Below are 17,389 nucleotides of genomic sequence, written 5' to 3'. Positions count from 1 at the left end.
AGAAAAAATGCTGTTTTTTTCAGTGCATTACAACTCCAACAGCATCTTCATTTTTGTTCCAGAAGTCTACGGAACAAATGAAGAAAGTGCCAACCATTGTCCTGTCTGTCTCATACAAAGGAGTCAAATTTATTGATGCAACAAATAAGGTATGTGCAATCACTGAATATCAGCTTTGTCTTCCTCTCAGATAGGAATACTTATGAGGTTGGCTCTGTTAGAGCACCGGGCCATAGAGGGGACAGATTTGCACTGTATGCTTCCTTTCTTTTTTCTCTTCCCTCCGCAGTTGATGTAATCTTACTGTCACTCTCCAGAAGCTCTGTCTGGAGGTTGAGTGAAGCATCTTTAATGGCTCAGTTGGAGAACATTGTGTCCAGCCTTCTGATATTAAAAGGCAAACTCATGACAACAGACATTTGGCTAAGGGCCTCCGCAAAATCCTTTACCATATTCTTCCCCGTGCAGTTCCTTAAACATGCAGAAAATACGTATATTTTTTCTTCAATATAGTTTTTGGTAAAAAATAAAAATATGAAGATGTATCAATAACCAAAGGTTTTATCCAGAGCCAGACATTATAAGAAACATGAGCCTTAAGTATGCTTTCCAAATGTCAGTGCCTCTCCAACAGCTGTTTTCCTGGTACTTCCCATCTGACTCCCTGAACTGCTGCAGCTTCATAACAGTTGTTATTCCATATTGTGTTCATCTTCCTATGTGGTGTGGCAAGGCCTCTGTGCTTTGTGTCTTACATTTCAAAATAGATCCAGCTTTTTTTATTATTATTTAATTTATTTATAAGACAGAAATTGAAAGATTGGAGAACTTGGTGATGGATAGAACAATGAGTTATTGCTTAGCCAAAGTAAAATTCTTGTAAAGAGGAGTAAAGTAATGCATGGATTTCTCTTCTCTCGTCTTAAGACATCAAGAAAGTGCAAACCACACTGATGTTGTGTGTGAATATAAAATTTTTTTGTGTGTGTTATGTGACTAAAATGCACCAAGCAATATGGAAACTCAGACAACTCGACTATCCCATCGAGTTAATAATGTGTGTAACTGCTTGGTGTTGCTGTGCATTCAGACCACACCATACATCTAACCCAGTATCCTTCAAACTTGACAAAACAGGCAGTTTTTAAAGTGGAAGGTTTTAAGTGAAGGAATGAAAGCAGATTTGTGATCTTCTAATACAGTAGCACTGCCAGGGCTAGAAGATGGCACGAAATAAAAACAAAGCTGAAATATATATTATGTCAAGTCTAAAGTATTTGCCAGAGTAGAGAGGCCAGGGATTCCTGTCAGCTCTTTTTTCTTCCATTAAGTCAAAATGGAACTTCTGTAGCCTTCATTTCTTTTATGTTCTCTGATGTGCTGGACATAAATCAGAACATTGTAATGCTATTAGTTCCAACTTGGATAAAGCTGTTTTCAGCTCTGAAATCTCCTCTATAGTGTAAGGGATGTAACTTCAGTGTCTTTAGGTTTAAAAAAAACTAGATCAGGAGAACAAAAGGAGCCTACAGTACCTCTTTGCACAGTGCAGCTATTCTTATGTAAGAAGGAAACTTGAAAGAATTTTGGCAAATAGTATTAGGTGGCTCTAGACCAATCCCACTAGATCTTATGCCTAGTAGTGTAACAGTTGTAGTTGATTGAGATAAATAACACCACAGTCCTGTGTGTTTTCTCAAAGTGGTAGAATGCTTTCTCTTCCATTCAAAATCTGCACTGCCTTTCCCTTCTGTAAAAACCAGGTAATAGCCTGCAGCCCTCCCAGGAGCATTGTTATCAGCCTTGTCCACAGTGTGCTGTACTCAATTCCTTCGAGACCCAAAACAGATTAGCACCAAGGTGAGACCCTATTCTGACTTGTACTGCTTCTGTGCAAGATTATGGTTGGCAGAGCTGGGCACCACTTTGCAATAAATGCATACTTTTAAATGACAAAAATAGCCGGCATTTATGTGCTTGAAAACTCAGCTTTCATTGCTCATCCTTTTACTTTATGCCACCAAGCTAAGAATCTGTATCCTGAGTTAAAGCAGGCAAAGCTTCAGGTAACAAAGAGGCTCTGACCTCATTCCACTAAAGCTATTTCAGTGGCACCTTGAAGTTCAGCATGACACCACTTTGACATGACACCATTTCTTTGCAAGTGAGGCCAGAAAGAAATTGCTGCAAAGACAAAGCAGGCTTTGAGAAATTTCTCATGGATCACAGCTAACCCTAACTGCTGGGTAATTTCTGTGGGGAGAAGAATTGTCTAACACAAAGTAGGCAAGTAAAGAGAAGGCTGCTAATCAAAGCTTGGTATCTCAGTGGTGTTGCCTTGGCAGAAGCAGAACTGACTTCACCTTCCCTGCTTTTTCTGAAGCTCTGGAGATTGCTTTTGACAAACTGAGAGATAATTTTTAGAACAACAGTTTTACATTCTCAGTAAAGAGAAGAGCACACCAAGCACAGCAAACTGATTCATAACTTTATAATTTCTAGTGACTAAAACTATTGGTCTGCTGGAGTTCTGACTCTAGGAAACAGCAAATGCATGCATTGAAAACATGTCTAATTTTGAAAGGAAGTCAGAGAGGATAATTCGGTAGAAGTTGGAGGAAAACCTATTTCACTGCTAATTTCTGTCTGTGAGATTTATTTGAGACACATTTGAGTTAAAATGAGTATGTTTCCAAACTTCACCTGGTTTGAAATTAAACACTAAAACACAAAGCCCTGTGCCAATCTCAAGCGACCTAGGAAAAGTTGCAGCATAGCAGATCTCTTTTCACACAGCATATAACTTCAGGTAGTTACTTAGTGGCTCATGATTTGGCATAAAAATTGGCATAAAACCTTCCAAGATTTAATTCTTTCTGCATTTTAAACTACAGTGTTGATGCTACAACATCAATGAGAGTATATTACAGCTCTATCTGTGGATATCTAAATGCCTGGTTTTGTTAGAATTGCCATTCTCCCTAAAATCTTTCCTGAGGGTAAAACTTACAAACTTGAGAACAAAGGAAATAAAGTGCTTAAAGTAACATAAAAAGCCAATAGTCATTAAGCAGAGATTATACGTGTCATTATAAATTGGCATATATTGAAACATAAGTACTGTTTCTGTAACTTTTATGAATAATGCATTAAACTGAAATAATCAAGTATGTTGCAACTGTATAAGATTAAGAGGATTATATCATGTCTTCAGTAACAGTCTTCTTATCGTGTTTTCTTCTGTAATTTGGAATTTGGGATACTTTTTATTAAGATTTTTTTTTCCCCCAAGCTGTTATTTCTTTAATTACATATATTAATATGTCTTTTAGAAAACTCGACACCTACATACAAGGGGGAAAGCTGACACTTTGCAAATGAAAGAGGATACGGCAAAGAATCCTAAGTGACTTAGTTGCATATGTTTCCCATTCTTCAAAAAAAAAAATAAAAAAAAAGAGGAGGAGGAGAGGAGGTGGGAAGGAAAAGACAGGGATGAGGGAAAAACGGAGATGCTCAGAGGTTGTTTTAACTTGAACAGATGCCACTAAGGCAACAGCAAAGCGTAGAGCTGTGAGGAACTGTGGCACTACAGATGTCATGTGTTCTTAGTGCAGTGGAGATGTCATACTGCAGCAGGCTTCTTCTTTTTCTTTGTTGTTTTTATTTTTTTATGGAAAAGCCATTGCTACAGTCAGGAGGAACACAATTCAGAAGATCATACAAACTAACCTGTGAGGCGATTTCTGTTCAATGAGTCATCCGTGTTGTTGAATTCATCATGTCATTCATCATGTTAAATAAATCATTTGAAATGTGTGCACTGCTGATGCAAGGCCTAATCATAAGCCATTGTGTAGTTTCTTCTCTAGTTTCATGGTTTCTTTGGCCTGAGCACAGTGGTTACATATCAGTAACTTATGTAATGACAATTCATAATTTTCTTCAAAGCTTTAGACAGCTTTTTTTTTTGGTTATTTATTTCATCAGAGAAATGTACCCCACGTCTATCTCAGTAGTGTGCTATAGCTTTTACATTGGCTGTTGCAAGTAGTGTTGCTCAGTGCATGAACAGTTAAATATTTCTATATCTCTTACAGGATGCTGTTGTCACCAAGTGGAGAAATGTTGCCATTTGTAGCTACTTTTTTACTAAGAAGAACCCTTTCAAGAGCTCAGGATTTTAATTAATTATAAATGATGATGGATGTTTTGTTGATTTTTTTTTGAAAGAGTATAGCTGAATTTTGTCAAACACCCTGTGCAAAAGACTGGATATTGGGCCTGTTGGGTTTCACCAGCTCCAGTCCATCAGCAGCCTGAAGCAGTGGGATATAGTGACCTTTCGGCAGAGAGCAGCAGCATCAGAGGATGCCTGTGTAGTGCTTTGAAATTTTATTTACAGCTGTATGCCAGGAAAGATGTATACAGGATACTCCATAAACTGTACAAAACCCAAATAGAATCATAGGGAATACTCCAGAGTGCAATTGTCTCCTACTGTCTTACTGGCAATTTTAGATATTGCAGGAGAGGGTCAAAATTGCAATGAATTGTGTAAGAAACTCACGTGTGATATATTAAATCCCTTTTATTAAGAAACTGAAATATCTGAACACAGGAGATGAACATAAATATGTATCTAAAAACATGCCTTTTGCAGCTCTTTAACATGGAATTCCTGAATTGATTGAAATTTTTTTTCAACAGAATATTATTGCTGAACATGAAATCCGTAACATTTCCTGTGCTGCACAAGATCCTGAAGACCTTTCTACATTTGCGTACATCACTAAAGACTTGAAGACCAATCACCACTACTGCCATGTATTTACTGCATTTGATGTGGTCAGTTAATGGAGATATTTATTTAGTAGTGCTTTATAACAGTTACAGTTCTTTTATTCTATTTTTAAAGAAGGCATATGGTGATTAATAGAAGGTATTGTTCATTTACCGAATTGATCTACTGATCGAATACAAGATAGTGAAGGAACAGTTTTGGAGAAAAACAAATATTTTACTTGATATTATCTCATTTCCCATCTGAAACAATTCACTTGTGTCATCACAGCTGCTAAGCTGAAACTTTAGTCAGTAGCACAAGAGGAACTTAAAAATTATTCAAGAAAAAAATATTTTAATGTAGTGTCATGTGTATGAATTTTTGAAACACGTTTACAAGCGTTTACAACACGTCACAAGACAAGTGACATCTAATCTAAGCTGTAGTCTTCCAAGTTCATAAAAAGCAATTCTGGCCACCCACTCTGAAATCGTAACACATAGCAGATAAATCAGAACTGGACCAATGTGCATTATGTACAGTGTTCAGTCCTGCTGAGAGATAGGCTCAAGAGCTACCTCAAATTAAGTTTGTCTTCTGGACTGTGTTCTGGTGCCTGCAAAGTTGAGGAAAGACTAGTTTGGTGATGTCCAGCTGTTTGGTTGCTACGCTCATGAGTCTGTCCCAGACCAACCAACAAGAAGTGAGAGTGTTGGAGTCTTCCTGTGGAGGCCTTTGGGCTCATCCCACATTCATGAAATTGATATGGATTGTTTTTTGGACAGATCAGCGGGCAATTTCTTTGGGTTTCTTTGCTGCTCCATGGGCTTTTGTGTTTCACTGTTTAGCTGGATCAGTCCTGATAACTCAAACATTTTTTTTCTAAGTATTTCTTAAACCTATGGGTGTTTTACTGAATAAACTGGAGAACTGAAAATTCTCTGCAAATATATAGAGAACATATGAAAAGCTTTGTTCTTACTCTAAACAGAGAACTGAAACATTGGTAGCTCTGAAGAAGAAGAGACCACACAGACAGCTAACTACGTATCTCAAGAGGTCCTTGCAATATTTGGCTGCCATACTGAATCTCATAGATTTGAAACAGCTGTGATAACAAATCTGTGCAGAGCACTGTCCTTTTTATGTTTGTGTGGAAAAGGGCACCCCTGTAACCATCGTCAGACTATAGCAATAGTCTAGATGGTCCCTCTGTTGTCTTCGTTTCTCTGTCATTGCAGTGGGAATTTTAGCTTAACAAATGATGAAGATAAGGGAAAAAATATATTATCAGCACCTTTTCCTTTTTGTTGCAAACAGACTGCATTGACTTTGGAGTCTCAAGACTCATCTCAACAGAAGTTCTTAAAGCTCTTCTAATTTGATGAACTGAGTTCTTCCCGCATTTATGCTTCTCAAATAATGATGCAAAGCCTACTGGTGTCTCAAAAAATTACGAACATGTATCAGTTAATCAGTCTCACTGTTTCCAGCTAAATTTGGTGAAATAAATAGTAGCTCTAAGTTTTAGGACCAAGAAGGCTTAACATCCAAAATGTCTGTGGAATACTCACCTAATGCCATTTCAGCTGAGCACAAGAGAAATCTAAAATTCCGTACAATTGTTATAGAAATTAAAAATTATTCAAGAAAAAGATTTTAATAATGTCAGTGAATTCTCAAAACATGCTTACATAAATATAAATAAATTAAATTTGAAAAGACAGAGAGATGTCTGAACAGAGGCATTTTATTTGTGGCTGGGAAAGTAGTCAGCATTGCAGAGAAACTAAATAATAGCTTGAAGGAAAGTAGGTTAAAAGGAATATTAACCTTTATGTTCAGTACTTTTGTTGTTTAACTTCTCTACTGACATTTTAGTGCCCATGTGGAATAGAAAAAGATTTTAAATGGTATTAAAAATAGGCAAACTGTTGTCAACAAAATGTTACATTGTATTAGTGATAAGTGAATCAACTGAGAGTAAACTGAGTGACATTTTTATTTCTACCAATCCATTTAAACACTTCTTAACAGTTTCAAACTAATGCATTTTCATTTATAGTCCTAATGTTCAAGCACAAACACACAGCCAGGTTTATCAGATAAAATTCATTTTCTCCCTACTCAGCTAGGAAAGCATAGTGATCCAGCAATAATTCTAACATTTTGCTCACTTTCCATACTTCAGGAGGAGTGTTTAATACCCCAACCATTATAAATGGCTAATTTAAGAAACTTTACTGTCTGTATTATTTTTCATATGCTATGTAATCCTCAGTGGGGTATTACCTACTCAAATATTCCCTTTTTTTTTTTTTTTTGTGCTGTTTTATTTCTCAGAATCTGATATTACTGATGGAAGAACAAGCTCGATGAAAAAAAAAAATATTCTAGATATTTGCAACATAAGCATAAAGTAGATTCAATTTCAGTCTGGCACTTACAGAGGAGCCGGGTCTTCCAGTCTGCTAATAGAAGCAGTCCTCTTCATTTTTCAAGGGACAGAAGTCCAATCACAATAAGAAAAATAAAGTTCAAAATGGTAAAATCCACATTAAAGTGTAAAAAAGAAGCATCTTAAATCTTATATAATATGGTAATATAATCACAGAATCACAGAATTGTAGGGGTTGGAAGGGATCTCCAGAGATCATTGAGTCCAACCCCTCTTCAAAGCAGGCCCCTTACAGCAGGCAATAATGTATGTATATTGTATATATACATACACACATATACATATGTACAGTATATGCACTGAGATCAAAATTAGGTCCCTTAGTTCAGGGAACTGGAAAAAACGTTTTTTTGCAAATAGGAAAGTGTTTCAGTGTAACAGCATGTCAATACAAGTATCACTGATGCTTAGTATTTAGAAGTGACTCCTCTGCTTAGATTTATGATGTTGTAATTAAAATTGGGAGTGACATCCATTGCTTAAGATATTTAGAAGAGGACAAGTTTTGGGAGTAGAAGATTTATTGATCAGTACTTGAAACTCATTTCACACATCCACTTGCATAAAGCAGGCTCAAAATCACCAATGAAGTATTCCCTTTGAAAAAATAAACCATGATAATAGTTCCTACACCAAAGTCCTTTCATGTATGGGAAATCCAAATTAATTTCAGTCAGACATTCCTTCACCGTCCTGCATACTGATGAAAAGAAGGCAACCAGCATTAACTGGCACAACAGCTGCTCTAGTTCGTGCCTAGGATAGACGGGGGTTCTGTGCAACCCAAAACTTCCTTTCTCTGTAGTCTTCTGTCCTTCATTGTGCAGACTTAATCTGGATAAGCATTGGAAACTGCTAGTACGTATTCAGCAGCGATGAAAAACACATGGTTTCAGGCCTCAAAGTTCTGTTTATTGCCTTCTTCCAGTGGATTTGGGAACTGAAATTTTTTATTGAAGTTGTTCTCTGTTCTCTTGATGATCCAGATACAATCAGTATGGCGTCTGCATGCCTTAAGAACTGAAAACTTATTTTCTTTGCAGTACCCAAAGACAGCATGCCCAGACTGTACTCTTTCAGGGCATATTAGGCAGAATGTGGGAAGCCGTTTTAATTTATCCTCACAACTTTCTTGAGATGGAGCACTCAGGCACCAGGAGCTATCAGCTCATAAGCAAATGAGTCTCTCCTGTTGGGCTAGTCTACATGGATGGCTTTTTGCAACAGCCTTAAAGTCACATTTGGGAGGCCTGTTTCCATGGCCATGTAGCATACAAAATATCTCTCTGTGCCACATTAGAAAAGAAGGATGAATTCAGAAGAGTCTGCTACTGACCATCACTTCAAATCCAGGGTGAGAAAGATTCACGAATTTGAGTTGCAGGAGTGTCTGTTCATAAAAGCTGCAGGTAGACCACAGCTGTTACAAGCAAATGCCAGCCATGTTCATCTCTTCGTACCACCCTCGGCAAGTTGAGCCTCCTTCCCCTTGATTGAACAGTGACTGATGTGTTAGGGTGCAGACAAATGCAGTCCTTTCTAGCTGTCCCAAAACGTAAATGTGTTCTGGTTTAGAAGGTAAAGCATATGGACAATCAGCAGTGTAAATGCATCTGTATGACAGTTCTTGACCTCAAAGAACCCCAGTTGTTAATAAGTAACCTCGTCAGATTTCTATAGTAGGAATCCTTAACATCTGGCCTTGAAGACTGCAATGACTAAGGATTGGGCAAATGATTTCATCTCAGGGGATGGAAATTTTGAACAGGGTTGGAATTTTTCAGATTGTTCAATTTAAGATTCTGTATACTGTGTTCTGTTTGATTTTGCCAGCTGAGATTTTAAGTTCAACACCTTGCAGATGTGTCCTAATTGACTTTCTACACAGAAAATGTGGTGGGTAGCTCTCACCAATTATCTGTGAGATGCCAAAGGACACTTCAGTAAATTCAGTCTAAAGATCAGATTTAACTGTGATCTTAAAAGGAAAAAAAGATAATTACCTGAAAGCAGAAACCCATCAAATCTTCTTTATACCCAAAATGCTTTTCTAAAAAAGCAAAATGTTAGCTTCTCCGAAAAAAAAAAAAAAAGTTATAATAATCCTTTGCAAGTGACATTTTAAGCTTTTGTAGATCAAAAGACAGAAATTAACGATCTTGCTCTCATTCTCAAAATAGTCCTGAAGCCTCCATATAGCTTTATAGAAGCATGAAAACACAGTGAAGAAACAATGTCTGCTGCAGCTTGTGCAGTAAAGAAAATAAGTCCAACAGTAACAAAGCAATTAGCCATTGTAATTGGGTGGCTGAACTAAAGCAGTTGAAGAATACCGACTCAGACTTGAGCTAAGGAGCTGAATTAACACATTATGTTGCAGACAGGGCAATTGACCTCAGTTTTTCATATCACAAAAAATGCTTAAAGGCATTAGCTTACTCACCTTCCTTCTCTGTCAAGACGTACGTGGAACATGATTGTAGCAGAACTCAGTCCTAAAATCTTTACCTCCTTTCCAAGGAGCTTGTTGGAGTGCTGTAAGGGTCAATGTCTCTCATAATCACCACAGGGTCTACAACCCTGTTCTAAACATCTCTTGAAGAGACAGACCTGTTTGCTTCATTTTATGTCACGTGTAAAAAAAGAAGTCTCATTCCATCAGAAGGCTTCCCACTATGGTTTTTGTGGTTTTTATCTTCCTCCTGCATCTCCAGAGAATTCCTGCTCTTTTCTCTCCAGCAACAGCCTGTCCAAGAACATGTAAAAACTCTGACTTTCATATTCCTCTCCCTGTACTACAGATGAGAAATTCCTCAAACCAAATTTATTTAGCCTTGGTGGTTTTTTTTTCTACATATGATTCAGCAGATGTTGGTTTTGCTTCTTTTTTTCTTTTTTTTTTTTTCCAATTTTAAAAGGGACAAATTTAAAGCCCTCCAAGGCCTCCAAGTGAAGTGTACGCATCACTTCTTCAAGGTTCTATTGCAGTACACAATGTATGACATTTATGCGCAATGGTTCAGTTTATGTTTAGAACACTGAACAAAGCAGTAAATGTTCTATTTTAAGTGTAAGTATTTCATATATATATTAACCATTGAAACAGTTACATTTTCACATGCTCCAGGAAGGGCTATTTTTTAACTTTACACTCTGCTCAAGAAAACAAATCATAGTGATTTCTCACAAGATCCAGGACCCAAACTAGATAGCCTATGCATGGCAAACTCTCTGCTTTTCTCCACTCTATTCTCAGGACTTTACATGCTGTCTCCCAAGACCTTTTCACATACTTCCCTGGGTTGTACACTCTCTCACTCCTATAGTATTACTGTCCACTTGTTCTCCAAGCCCTCCTTATATACTGTCAATGTATTCCCTTATCAATAATAGTATCCATTGTAGATAATCCCATGATGATACAGTACACTATCTTACTGTCTTGACAGCAGATTAAGATCTCTTTAGAATAATATCCTTGTCCTGCTAATATGTGCAGTCCATTTCAAATAATATTATTCTGTGCATTTTTAACAATTATACTCAGCTGGTCTTAATTCCATAACTAGTGTTCTGCTAAAAGGCAGAGTGCATTATAATGGTCTTTTTAGCCTTTCATTTCTGACTTCACTGGCAAACTGTATTCTCAATCTTTCTCAGTCCAGATTGGTTCCCTTAAATTAAAAGTGAGACAATTTGGAGACTGCTGCCACCAGATCACACAGAGATTCTTATTTGGGAAGCTCTGAAACTTTGGCATGCTTGTTGTTGTTAATGCAGTCATCACAGCTGAGAGGATACCCCAGTGGAGGATTATAATTGTTTTCCCTTTGACCCAACAAAGACCAGGGTTGGCACCTTTATAAGAAGCTCTTATAATGAGCTAAATAGGCTGAACTTAGCCTACATGTTCTTAGTATAAAGCTGTGATAACAAAGGGATGAAACTTCTTAATGACTGCAGTGAAACTGTGGTATAAGGCATGAAATAAAATGCTTAGCCCTTTAGCTGTATTTAACCTCTGCAGGGCAGATAGTGTGTGTCTGTGTGTTTTGCACTGCTTTCTGCCTTATTACAAACTCAACAGTTAGCCTCGACTAGCTAAACATGCACCTCAATTAAAATTAATACATTTGAAATAATATTAAAAGCCTGTGGGAGTTTTAAGGGCTCACCTAGTTTCAAAGTAATGCAGAATTGCATCCAGCTACAGAGGATCAGGAAGGAGAGAATAACTCCTGAATTACATCTAAGATGCATCACTTATGGTAAGGAGTCCGCAGGACATGAGAAGGAAAGCCTGCAGGCTGGTGTTTGCTCTGCAGGGGTCCGAAATGTTATTGGGAAGCTTGTAGGAGCCTAGAATTAAATACACCAAAGCAAACCCACAAGCCTGAAAAAATTGCCATAGGCTTTCACTTGCAATTTGGATTATGGTCAAATTTGAAACTCGCAGCTGCTTTTAGCTGATGTAAAACTTTACTGGAAAAAAGCATTTGTACAGATCCCCCATTTCCTCATTCATGCTTTATTAAACCTTTCAGCAGGTTTTCTTCCACATATTCTCTAAGAATTTAAAGTTTTCTAGGTATAACTGATCTTGTTCTTCAGAACCTGACCTCTTTGGTAATACATGCTAACTCCCCAGGCGTATGCTGACATTCCAAGTTAAGCTCAAACAGTTTTACTTCTAGAAAACAAAACTGTAAGGTTCCCTCTGCCTTTGAAACACACATTGCAAGCATAGCACTTACCTTAACGCATACGTGGGTGCACTGCATCTGCATCTGCACCTTCGACACGTGCATCTTGTCCTTTGGGGAGTGTCACAGCAGATCTGGAGCACTCTCCTTTTCCCATGCTCCGTGGTGATGGCACTGCGCAGTGTAAGTCAGGCTGCCTGCCCTGGAGGCAGAGGAGAGGCCAGCAGAGGAGGTCTGAAATGAAGCCAGGTGGAATGTCAGATACGTGCAGTAGTGCCCATTGGCTAGGATCTTGGAAGCAAGAAGAGCGGGGAAGGGGTCAAGAATGAATACACTTGTTCTAAGAGGTGACACCCACCCACACAACCCTTTCTTGTGTCTAGTGAGACAATGTTTTCAAAGATTTGAAAAGCAGTTGTTTTCACTACAGTAGATTACATTTAGATTGTCCTTAATTAATTAGAAATCAATTGACTGATGTAATTATTGCAGAGATTTAGGAAGTTATTACCAGTGTGTTTTTAATTACTTTCATTACAAATCCATTCTACAGACAGTACTAACACTTCGTTTATCTAACAGCAACTCTGCCTAATCCCGATTTTAAATGTTTTTGTTTTGTTCCAGAATTTAGCTTACGAAATCATTCTCACACTAGGACAAGCATTTGAGGTGGCCTATCAGCTTGCACTACAAGCACGAAAAGGGGGCCATTCTTCAACCCTCCCTGAGAGCTTTGAAAATAAACCCTCCAAACCTATTCCAAAACCACGTGTTAGTATTCGGAAGTCAGTGGTAAGTAGAATGGAGTGGTGCATGCAACAACAACAACATTCAGCTATACAGTAAGAGTTGATACGCATTTTGAAGCTGTGTCACCTCTACCCAACACAACCCTGTTAGGTTGTGTCACTGTATCGCAGTCAGCCATTTGGAACTACCATTCACTTTGTGTTTCCTCAATTTAAGAAGTCACTTGACTAGTGCTGAGGATCACAGCCAATGCATACATCCAAAGCTGTTCAGTTCCATAGAGTTTCCTGAGCTTGTGTCAAGAGATTAATCTGGCATCAAACTAATGTCAGTGCATGTGCATACCAACAGTGCACAAATTTTGTTTGATTTAGGTACGATTGCCAGATGATTACACTTAATCAAATTACAAATCGGAATCAATTTACAGTGATATTCTTGTCACAACAAGCAACTTCTTTTCTTACCTTATTTATTTATTTATGCATGATGCTCAGCAGAGCTAGACTTCAGAACCTGTTTCAGAACTGTGTTTCAATACACCTTCTTAACATCTTTGGAATCTCACATTCCTAAGAACTGTAGGTAATCGGAGCCTCCTTATTACTTCTATTACTTCTATTCCATCTTAGAGGGCATAGCTGACAGAGAAGCACTCTTTTATGGTATAACTTTCCAAAAATTATGCAACTTATTTTAAATCAAGCGAGAATACAGACATGGTGTGATTTGATTGTGTGCTGTATCATATTCCCTGGATATAAAGGGAGAACCATCCTCTGTGATAGTTAATTCTAGGATGAGTGGAAGGGAAAAATACACATGAAAGCGTGCTTTCAACCATACAGTTTAGAGTACATCGCCACAGATTCTTCATCCATAGACTTGTAAGAAAGAGCATTTTCTGATGCCATCATCTGTCTCAGTATTAAAAGGCCTGCGCAGCATCAAGTCTTGCTTTAAACATAGCATAACAGGCTTTGATGCTCCATAGCTTGGGGATAGACACAGCTCTGATCTGAACAGTAAAAAGAGGGCAACCATCGGTAGGTAGATGGGAATGCAGACCCTCGCGCTGACATGCTTAAGACATTAGAAGAGGACTTTGTTGATAAAGGGTTTCCTCTGTGTTCTATTTTTGTGAAAGAAATATCATCTGCTAGAAATGCTGCGTGCAGAGATGGTAACCCGTCTGTATATTTGCATTTGTTTTAAAGCAGATAGATCCATCTGAACAAAAGACGCTTGCGAATCTACCATGGATTGTTGAACCCGGACAAGAAGCCAAAAGAGGCATTAATACCAAGTATGAAACTACCATTTTCTGATACAAAACTGTCCCCCTATTCCTTGTTGTGCCTTGCACTCCAAGCAGTCACAGCACAGCCTTTCCTTTATGGCAACGTTTCAACCCAGCAGAGAGGAAGACTGCACTGTATGCGTGGCCTTGTAACTAACAAAAAAGGCTGATAGTCATTTCTGGTGATGTTCTTCTTCCTGCAGCACTGACAGAAGAATGACACTATACGAAGACTTTTAAAATTACAGTCCACAAGAGGAGTGAGAAACCTTATTTTTCACGCAGTTCTCCCTTGTGACTCTGCCACAGTGCTTTCTTTGATTTCTTATTTTAGAATTCTACTTTTTAAAAAACAGAAGGTCTCTAAACTAACACTAATGCTGCCTACGAGTAGGATATTTGATTGGTTTTTTATTTAAATCTTGGCAGTTTTTAATTGAAATATAAACCAGAATTAATGAATAGAGTATTTGTGAAACCACTGAATTCATTAATATTTGCTGTGTTGAATAAAGAACTCATTAAAGTGACGAGAAGTTAGGTACCCTGATTTCTGTGTGCGCTGGTTTTATATGTAATCCTTGGTGTCCTTTGATCCTCTGCAGAAACAGGAGCCTCTTGAACTGTAACAAAGGATCAGAGTTTTATGAATGGTTAGAAGAAAGGTATTAATAACGCACAGAAAACATTTATTAGATATTTTTATGGAAGAGAAGTACTATAGGAAAACATGAGAGTATTTATGGAAAGGAAGCCAGATTAATTATGACAAATGTTGTTTATTTTAAGGTTAATTAAACCATTGCTATTGCAGCATTATGAAAATTATAGAAGTTGTAGCATCAGTGCACTGGATGTTCCATGTCACCAGTCTGAAATGGAAGTGGAATGGTCATTCCACCATTCTACTCCACTTACATACACTTTATGCAGTTTGACATTGCTATAGCCATGAATTCTACTCGTATTTTTTAAAATAATCTCAGTGGTTCTAAAAAAAAAAAAAAAATAGTCAAAACTCTGGATTTTGCTATCAAGATTTCTGCCACAGAAAGCTTGTTTAGAAGAATGTTGATAAAATTCTACCGTGAAACATTTTCTAAATAAAAATAGCGAGAAAAAGAAAAAAATTCCAAAGTAATAAAATTGTTTTCATGGAAAAAAACGAGTTAAGCATTTGCTTAATATTTGATTAAATAATATTTACTTACATTTTCTTTAAAGTGTTTTAATTTTTTTAATGTCTGTGGAGTATTTGTATAATACCATGATGTATATTTATGTAGAACTGAAATTATAACAGTACAAATATCACTATAGGAGAAAAAATGGCATTTTAACGTATATTGTTCTATCAAGTCAAATTGTGAATCATTTTGAAGTTCATTATAGAGATATTGATAAATCGTGTGGTTGTCTTAACGTTTTTTTAATTATTATTTCATATCCAGCTGAGGTTTTCAGTTTGACTCATCAGTTGGTGAATTCCAAAATTGGAAATGGAACTCGGTTTAAACCTGATAATTGTATATGATTTAGTTAAACATAATCATAGCGCTGAGTGATGACATAATTTTAATACAGTATTCAATTTACTTGAACAAAATAGTTCCTTGTACATATTTTGCCTCTTCACTGTTGATATGTACGTAGTCAACTGACAGTCAAAAACTAACACAAAAATATGGTACCAAAAGGAAAAACTGTATAGGAGAACAGTAAATAGTAGCCTCACTGCAACAAAACTTATGTAAATATGCTTGGGCTTCCAGTTATAAATTTTGTAATTTTGTCATTTATTTATATCCTATAAAAGCACACAAAATAAAATGAAGTTGTACAGTCCCCGTGCTTTGTGCGTCACTTTATCATTGCCAAAGGAAACAAAAAGGGCTTGGTCCCAGCCATCGAACAGCCCTCCGTTTCCCCAGTTTCACTGAGCTTGGAGCTTATCCCACACAAACACAGGCATTGCTGTGGGGACAGTTTTGTTTTAGAACACAGATTTTGTTTACAGATGGTAAATACTTTAAAGGCCTTAATTAAATGGCTCTTCAGTGCACTACTCAACTGCTGACTTTCTGTATTTAATCACATGCTCTAAAGAACTGCACAGGGAGTTGCGCTAAAATGGGCTCGCTTCAGTCTCCAAAAGTACAAAAGTGGCCAGTTTTCAAGCCATAAACTGGGGTGCTGCTAATGCAGCTGGGTGACCCCAAACATTTAAGGATGAGGCAAGAGGTGTAGCACAACTCCAATCAGACAAATTGAAGCAATAAGAGGGACTGGCAACTTGCAGGAGGAATTTGATCCAGATTCATCAAAGAAATGGCAAAGAGGTCAGGTGGCGATAGTGAGCAGCTGGAATTGGTTGGGAGCAAGGATAAGGGGCAAAAGTGACTGAGGGAGGCTAGAAATACTGATGGAAGATGAAGGACTGGTAGTGCAGAGAATGAGTGTGAAGAGAAATGTTTGGGGACGCAGCAAGACAGTGCACAGCTGGAGCCCTCACAGCAGACAGACATTGATAGTGGAAGGACAAGTAAGATTTACAGGCATAAAGTTCTTCTGTATTTGTAGAAACTTGGGATTTTAGAAGCAAACATCTCCTGCACTGGCTGATCCTAGCACAAACCCACTGGAGGCAAATCGATTGAGTCTCCTCTATAGCATGGGATAATGTTAGTGTTCCTTTCTTCAGACCCATAGAGCCTTCTCTGAATACAGGACACAAATCTGCACTAGCTCAAAGTAGTTACTATTTGATCTTTAGTCCATCTTGGTGAAGGTGAACAGCCAGTTTCTTTTTTTTTTGTCTGTAGAATGTTGGAATTTTATAGGAAGTGAGAAAACAATGGTCAATCTTAAAAGTGAAGACAGATAAGAAGCCAGACACCTCCAAAAGATCAGAAAGTGAGGAAGACTGCTTTTCTTGTTCACTACTGAAGAAAAGAGGGAAGAAAGGCAGTCAAGGAGAGTACATGAAGAAACTGGAGCATTTGGCTGTCATGAAAACAGGAGTTAATTGCAACAACCGCCTTCACTGGGAGGGTGGAGTGCTGCTTAAGATGAGAGGAGATAGATTGCACTTCATATGGGATGATAAAGAAACTGGAATCAAAGTGATGTAAGTGTGAGTGACAAAGGATTTTCATCATTAGCAGTGAGGTCTCTAAAATACAAGGTAAAAAGCTTCTGGGAACAGGAGGAACTCCTGAGAAAACAAGGGGGATATCGTGTTTTGGAACTGGAAGATTTTCTGAAGGAGATGTTGCTTTTGAGACTGGACATAGTGATTACTCCAATCTGGCCTGGCATTTTTTTAAAGCCAGATGAGCTACAGCTCACAACTGAGGGGAGGAGGCACACATCTGGTTCTTGTATACTGC

The 17,389-nt window shown here is 37.7% G+C and overlaps 1 protein-coding gene across 20 annotated transcripts in view; it reads left to right on the top strand.

Moving 5' to 3' along the window:
* ANKS1B (ankyrin repeat and sterile alpha motif domain containing 1B) overlaps positions 1–15,018 on the top strand; it is a 402,720-nt gene extending 387,702 nt beyond the window's left edge. For 14 of the 20 annotated variants that reach the window (XM_048933552.1, XM_048933549.1, XM_048933548.1 and 11 more), the window contains 4 exons: positions 63–149; positions 4,711–4,848; positions 12,575–12,742; positions 13,918–15,018. In XM_048933552.1, coding sequence (XP_048789509.1) covers positions 63–149; positions 4,711–4,848; positions 12,575–12,742; positions 13,918–14,028 — 504 coding nt within the window. In that variant the 3' untranslated portion in view covers positions 14,029–15,018. Of the gene's footprint in view, positions 1–62; positions 150–1,763; positions 1,861–4,710; positions 4,849–12,574; positions 12,743–13,917 lie in introns of those variants that run through there. The other 6 variants (XM_048933569.1, XM_048933568.1, XM_048933550.1 and 3 more) reach the window with 4 other exon arrangements.
* The last annotated feature ends 2,371 nt before the right edge of the window (positions 15,019–17,389 follow it).

Source organism: Lagopus muta, chromosome 1 (genome assembly GCF_023343835.1).
Source record: "Lagopus muta isolate bLagMut1 chromosome 1, bLagMut1 primary, whole genome shotgun sequence".
Taxonomy (NCBI): domain Eukaryota; kingdom Metazoa; phylum Chordata; class Aves; order Galliformes; family Phasianidae; genus Lagopus; species Lagopus muta.
Note: the sequence above shows the minus strand (reverse complement) of the source record. Positions and strands in the feature narration are given on the sequence as shown.